General features: G+C 36.3%; 1 protein-coding gene across 2 annotated transcripts in view; it reads right to left on the bottom strand.

Annotated features, from left to right (window-relative positions):
- IFT74 (intraflagellar transport 74) overlaps positions 1 to 7,767 on the bottom strand; it is an 89,231-nt gene that overhangs the window by 75,385 nt on the left and 6,079 nt on the right. For both annotated transcript variants that reach the window (XR_014140011.1, XM_081803045.1), the window contains exons 3-6: positions 6,985 to 7,120; positions 4,735 to 4,783; positions 3,155 to 3,253; positions 2,935 to 2,995 (exon numbers count right to left, since the gene is read on the bottom strand). Coding sequence is in view for 1 of the 2 variants with exons in the window: in XM_081803045.1 (XP_081659171.1) it covers positions 2,935 to 2,995; positions 3,155 to 3,253; positions 4,735 to 4,783; positions 6,985 to 7,120 (345 nt within the window). In the remaining variant the exon portion in view is untranslated. The remainder of the gene's footprint in view (positions 1 to 2,934; positions 2,996 to 3,154; positions 3,254 to 4,734; positions 4,784 to 6,984; positions 7,121 to 7,767) is intronic.

The raw sequence follows: 7,767 nt of genomic DNA, 5'->3' as shown, positions 1-7,767 counted from the left end.
TTATTTAACATAATACTGCAAGTCCTAGCCTCAGCAGACAACAGAAAGAAATAAAAGGCATCTGAATTGGCAAGGAAGAAGTCAAACTTTCACTATTTGCGGATGACATGATACCCTACGTAGAAAACCCGAGAGACTCCACCAAAAAAAATTGCTAGAACTGATACACAAATTCAGTAAAGTAGCAGGATAAAAAAATCAATGTACAGAAATGTGTTGCATTTCTGTACAATAATGAAGCCCAGAAAGGATAAATCAAGGAATCACTCCCATTTACAATTGCACCAAAATCCATAAGATACCTAGGTATAAACCTAACCAAAGAGCTAAAAGACATGTACACTGAAAACTATAGAACCCTGATGAAAGATGACACAAAGAAATGGAAAAACATTCCATGCTCATGGATTGGAAGAACAAATATTGTTAAAACATCTATACTACCGAAAGCAATCTACACATTTAATGCAATCCCTATCAAAATACCACCAGCATTTTTCACAGAGCTAGAATAAACAATCCTAAAATTTGTATGGAACCAGAAAAGACCCTGAATAGCCAAAGCAATCTTGAAAAAGAAAAACAGAACTGGAGGCATCAGGACTCTGAATTTCAAGCTATATTACAAAGCTGTAGTGATCAAGACAGTATGGTACTGGCACAAAAACAGACACACAGATCAGTGGAACAGAATAGAAAACCCAGAAATGGACACACAACTATATGATCATAATCTTCAACAAAGCAGGAAAGACTATCCAATGGAAAAAAAAAGTCTCTTCAACAAATAGTGCTGGGAAAACTGGACAGCAATATGCAGAAGAATGAAACTGGACTGCTTTCTTACACGAAACACAAAAATAAATTCAAAATGGATGAAAGATCTAAATGTGAGACAGGAAACCATCAAAATCTTAGAGAACACAGGCAGTAACATCTTGGACCTCATCTATAAGCAACTTCTTACTAGATACATTTCCGCAGGCAAAGGAAACAAAAGCAAAATGAACTATTGGGACTTCTGCACAGTGAAGGAAACAATCAACAAAACTAAAAGACAACCTTTGGAATGGGAGAAAGTTATTTGCAAATGACTTATCTGACAAAGGGTTAGTATCCAAAAATCTATAAAGAACTTAGAATTCAGGGCGCCTGGGTGGCTCAGTCGGTTAAGCGCCTGCCTTCGCCTCAGGTCACGATCCCAGGGTCCTGGGATTGAGCCCCACATCGGGCTCCCTGCTCAGTGGGGAGGACTGCTTCTCCCTCTCCCTCTGCCTGTCGTTCCCCCTGCTTGTGCGCTCGCACACTGTCTCTGTCAAATAAATAGTCTTAAAAAAAGAAGAACTTATGAATTCAACACCCAAAAAAACAAACAATCCCAGTTAAGAAAAAGGCAGAAGATTTGAATAGACATTTTTCCAAAGAAGACAGATGGCTAACACATAAAAACATGCTCAACATTACCTATCATCAGGGAAATACGTATCAAAACTACAATGAGATACTACCTCACATCTGTCAGAATGGCTAAAATAAACAATACAGGAAACAACAGAGGTTGGTGAGGATGCGGAGAAAATGGAATGTTCTTTTTTTTTTTTTTATTTATTTATTTGACAGAGAGAGAGATAGCGAGAGCAGGAACACAAGCAGGGGGAGTGGGAGAGGGAGAAGCAGGCTTCCCGCGGAGCAGGGAGCCCGATGCGGGACTCGATCCCAGGATCCTGGGATCATGACCTGAGCCGAAGGCAGACGCCCAACGACTGAGCCACCCAGGCGCCCCGAAAATGGAATGCTCTTGCACTGTTGGTGGGAATGCAAACCGGTGCAGCTACTCTGGAAAATAGTATGGAGGTTCCGCAGAGAGTTAAAAATAGAACTACCCTATGATCCAGCAATTGCACTACTAGATATTTACCCAAAGGATACAAAAGCACTGATTTGAAGGGGCACATGAACCCCGATGTTTATAGTAGCATTATCAACAATAGCCAAATTATGGAAAGAGCATAAAAGTCCATCGACTGATGAATGGATATCGACTGATGAATGGATAAAGATATGATACACACACACACACACACACACTATTACTCAGCCATAAAAAAGAATGAAATCTTGCCATTTGCAATGACATGTATGGAGCTAGAATCAATAAAGTCAGTCAATAAAGACAAACACCATATAATTTCACTCATATGTGGAATTTAAGAAACAAAACAGATGAACACAGGGGAAAGAAAAAAAAGAGAGAGAAGCAAACCATAAAAGACACTCTTAATGATAGAGAACAAACTGAGGGTTGATGGAGGGAGGCGGGTAGGGATGGGCTAGATGGGTGATGGGTATCAAGGAAGGCACTTGTGATGAGCACTGGGTGTTTTATGAGTGATGAATCACTAAATTCTACCCCTGAAACTGACAGTACACTATATGTTAACTAACTAGAATTTAAATAAAAACTTGAAACATTAAAAAAAAAAGAAGAAGACTGGCAGAATTGGGCGCTTGGGTGACTCAGTCAGTTGGCGTCTGCCTTCGGCTCGAGTCATGATCCCAGGGTCCTGGGATTGAGTCCTGCGTCAGGCGCCCGGCTCAGCAGGGAGCCTGCTTCTCCCTCTCCTCCCCGCTCACGCTCTCTGTCACTATGTCTGTCTCTCTCAAATCAATAAAATCTTTAAAACAACAACAACAAACTCGTTCTTTAAAAAAAAGAAGACTGGCAGAATACATATCAATCTGTTAAGCCAAATTATTTCTGGGGAGGGAAATCAGGGAAAAAGCAAAGTGATACTTTAATCTACACTTTCCCTGTTTTCAATCTTTTAGCATAAGCTTGGTACTCATGTATTATTTGGTATTTAAAATAATATATTTTTAAAGTAGCAAAAAGCAATAAAAATACTCAAAAAAATCTCAGAAAAGAGCAAATACCATGTTGTAGTCTGCTAATTGTCCTTGAAACTCTTTGATTTCAACAGCTAAAGTCTCAGCTCTGCAAGCATAAAATAAATATTCATAAACACATGAATAAGAGCATTACAAACATTATATATAACTATGAATTCAGTATTAAACTTCTGAAATATATTACATTAAATGTTGTCTATTAATAAAAAAGATCTTGTATAATTTTAACTCCAAAATTACTTACCTCTTTTCATATGACAAATATACTGAATTCTCTTGATTGTACATTTCTATCTCTTTCTGAAGTTTATTAATTTCTGTTGTAAGTTCACTTATTTTACTTCTAAATGAAAAGAAATTAGGAAGTTAGCAATACTTCTAACCCAGAAAAGAGCCTTTCTAGTCAAACAAAGCAAACTTCTCATGTGTTAACAATATAAATGGTTTTGTGAAATTTCACTAAAGAAAAGAAAAACAATTTATGTGGCTTGTTTAACTAAGAATGAGGCATATCCCAACTTTGATAAGAAACTAAAAGAGATTCTCTAATCATTAAGATGAACTAGGACCAGAATGTAAGCCTGGTCAAACAAACAACCTTTAGACAGAAGTAGATGCTTAATTGTCACCCTTACAGCGCCTGCTACCCTCTAGGACAGGGCTTCTCAAAAGCAGCACTATTGACATTTTAGGTCATTAAAGAATAAGTCTGACAGTGGGGAAGGGGCTATGCTGTGCACTGTAGGATGTTTAACAGTATACCTGGTCAAGTTGTCAGTAGCATAACCCCTCAACCCCAGCTGTGACAACCAAATATCTGTCTAAAAATTGCCAAATGTTCTCTAGGGGACAAAATCACTGCCAGTTGAGAACCACTGCTATAGCATCAAACAATTACATAAATAGCTAGAACTATTTTTTTTATGCTGAAGCACAAATCCTGAAGAAGCATGGAAATGCTATGATGAAAAATAGTTCTATAACTTTTCCTTCTTTTAATTAAAAAGTGGCTGGATATCAAGAGATGCTATACAACTGATGGCCTCACTATTTTTTTCTTTTTTTGCTGATGTTAGTTTAGGTTAATGCTAACCTTAATGGACTGATGGGGAAAACCTACATTTCTCTTTATTGCCTTCTAGAAGTCTGAGAATCATAAAGGATTCTGATAATTGAGAAATGAAAGAATCCAGAAGAACTAAGAAAACAGAACTTTTAGGACATGATGGAAGATGGATTAAATGAAATGGAAGTAAGAGAGAAAGAAGATCTAGATGATGAGCCAAGAAGAAAACAAAGTAAAATGGGGAAATGGAGAGAGTAGGACATCTGAGCAAGAAAAAGGTAAGAAAAAAATTCTCAGTTTAGAGCTTAATACTTAGAGCCACATAATAAACATTTTAAATTAATTAAAATTAGGTCACATTTGTAGCAAATGACCAAATATACATTTATGTAAAACCCTACACTAGTTAATATATCATAAATAAGTATACACCTTTTCCCTTTCTTATTACATGGAACTAGTGACATGTCAATGGTATGAATAATATATTTCAGAATAATTAGTCAAAGAAGCATAAAAGATTATTCTTATCGTTATATAAAAAATAGTGAACTTGACATAAATAGTTCATCTACATGCAAATACATACAATTTAAAATCTCAGCCTAACTGTATTATCACATATATTTTGTAACACAGCCAAATTAACCAGAAATTATATTAGAACACAAAATAATTCTTAGAAATCAAAAGATACCTAACTATCTTAATAAGTACCAGAGTTAAAACTTCATGACCATACATAGGAAAAAACATACCGAAGAAGCCCAAGATAGTAAGATTTGTCTAAAATTTGCCTCTGGGGACCTAAAAAAAAAAAGTTTTTAATTACTACTGTTCAGTTTGGAAATGCCACCAAAATAGCCAAGCCAAAGCACAACCATAGTTCTACTCCACAATTCTGATAGTCTTTATTTATGCCCCAATAAATTTCATAATCAAGATGAATCGTTAAAATGGTAAAGAACACCGGGGCACCTGGCTGGTTCAGTCGGTAGAGTGTGTGACTCTTGATGTCAGGGTGAAATGAAGAGAGAATATCTTAGCATCATGTAATAATGGAAACTTGAATAAAGACCACAAAAATGGGACTAGAGGTAGGGCTGTTAAGACAGTAGACTCTACAGGTCAGGTTGACTGAATGCAAACTAAGAAAGTCTAGAACAGGGTTATCCAAGAGAACCTTCTGCAACAGTGGAAATACTCTATCTCACCACTGTCCAATAAAGTAGCTACTTGGGATTATTGAGCACTTGAAATGTGGCTGAGGCTACTGGAGAGCTGAATCTTTATTTTACATAATTTTAATTAATTTAAATTTAAATAGCTACATGTAGCTATTGATTATCATAATGAACAGTGCAGATTTAGGCTGTGAATTTCTCAATGCAAGAGATTATGACTTTTCATAATTTGTCTCAGAGACCTTTTTTTAGAAACATTATCTTATTTCAGTTATTTCAGTAGGAATAAGAAAATATTCCTAGGCTCAATGTCCCAAACCTTGAGAGATGAAGTGCTCTGCAAGGTGAGAGAAGTAAGGGAAGAGAGCACTGACTGTGAGGTGTATGCTCAGAAGAGAGAGAGAATGTGTTAGAATGGGAAATGGGGCACCAGAGCAGGTAAGAACAAGTCACAGCAGATAGTAGTGCATAGTGGTAATAATCAGAACTCTCCTGTAAGACTCTGAAGTATATTGGTAGAAACCATCTTAACTGATATTGGTTCTGTTCTGTAGGAGAAATCAATATAGTAATAAATATTTGATAAATTATCTATAGTATTTTTTAATAATATAAAATGTACAGACATTTCTGTGAATACATTTTTAAAGACTAAACAATTATATAATTTTTACACTTTTTCACAATACTGATAAGCAAGCTTTTTTTTTTTTTTTTTTTAAAGATTTACTTATTTATTTATTAGAGAGAGAGAGCATGACAGGGGGGAAGGGCAGAGGGAGAAGCAGACTCTCTGCCGAGCAGGGAGCCCGGTGCGGGACTCGATCCCGGGACTCCAGGATCATGACCTGAGCCGAAGGCAGTCGCTTAACCAACTGAGCCACCCAGGCGCCCAAGCAAGCATTTCTAAACAATTGTTTTTTAATATTCAGTGAGCTAAGTAGTATTACAATAAAGAAAACTTCTCAAAGGCATGGCACACTATATTATACAAGGTAGTATAATATCTTATAATTAATTTTTTCCCAGAATATCTTCATCCCTGATAAGTCATTTGTCACAAATATAGAAAATAAAAAACTCATTATAGAGTTCACCATGCTTTGATTTGTATATATCACAAACCAATTTTTTGAATCATAACATGTAGTGTACCATTATGCCTTTTTAAACACAGAGGCACAAGGGAAGATGCGGTAAAAATCTATACGTTAGCCTTATTTCCTTACTTAGGGAGTTACATATTATAATGAAGCATTAAATATTAGAAAAAGTAACACTTCTTGACTCATTTCTCATAAATACATAAATATCTTAACAGTGTGACTTTTATATCAAAAAGTATTCAGAATATTTCTATGTAGTACTAGAATCTAATTTTCATTCCTGAGCTTTTCTTCAAATTATTTCAAATTTCTTCAAGTTATAACAAATTCCATGTTCAGAAAAATGAAGATTAAAATAGCTCACAAATGTATTTACTCTCTAGTTCACAATATATTTTCACATTCATTCTTTTATTTAACCCTAACCACAGTCTTGTGAACCAAGGAATAAAAATTGAATAAAATAGCCTTTTTATAATTCTCATTTAGGAATAAGGTACTGTAATGTTTTTTTTTTAGATTTTATTTATTTATTTGAGAGAGAGACAAAGTGTGCACAAGTAGGGGGAGGGGCAGAGGGAAAAGGAGAAACAGACTCCCTGCTGACCCCTGCTAGATCATAACCTGAGACAAAGGAAGATGCTCAACTTCCTGAGCCACCCAGGTGCCCCTGTAATACTTCTTATATAAAATATACTTATCTTCTTAAAATAGATACCTTTCATTCCAGTTTTCATTCCACTCAAACCTTGTTGTGTTACAGGACGGTCAGCAACTTTGATTTGAGAAGACAGAACTCCTCCTGTCCCTATGGGACCGCCACGAGAGCCTGGTCTTGCTGTTCCAGGTGGCATCTAAATGAAAAACATGATTCCAGTTTTAGTAAATGAGAAAAATACTATACTGTTAAGACTGCATAGAGAATATTTTCAAAATTAAAATTCTATTTAATGTGTAAAATATTCCTTATATTTTGAAATTCTGAAATATGAAATATTAAATAAAATTCTTTAACATTTAAAATTCTGTGAACATTAAACAGCACATTTCTTTAAAATGTAAAATTCTCGGGGCGCCTGGGTGGCTCAGTTGGTTGAGCGACTGCCTTCGGCTCAGGTCATGATCCTGGAGTCCCGGGATCGAGTCCCGCATCGGGCTCCCTGCTCGGCGGGGAGCCTGCTTCTCCCTCTGACCCTCCTCCCTCTCATGCTCTCTGTCTCTCATTCTCTCTGTCTCAAATAAATAAATAAAAAATCTTTAAAAAAAATAAATAAATAAAAATAAAATGTAAAATTCTAAAAAAAAATTTTAATTCTATGTCAACTATATTTTAAGAAAAATACAGTTAAATGGGGCGCCTGGGTGGCTCAGTCGTTAAGTGTCTGCCTTTGGCTCAGGTCATGATCCCGGGGTCCTGGGATCGAGCCCCGCATCGGGCTCCCTGCTTGGCGGGAAGCCTGCTTCGATTCCTCTCCCACTCCCCCTGCTTGTTCCCTCTCTC

This window comes from Leptonychotes weddellii, chromosome 14, assembly GCF_054177405.1.
Source record: "Leptonychotes weddellii isolate Sample4059 chromosome 14, ASM5417740v2, whole genome shotgun sequence".
Lineage (NCBI taxonomy): Eukaryota > Metazoa > Chordata > Mammalia > Carnivora > Phocidae > Leptonychotes > Leptonychotes weddellii.
This window is presented reverse-complemented; position numbering and strand designations above follow the sequence as displayed.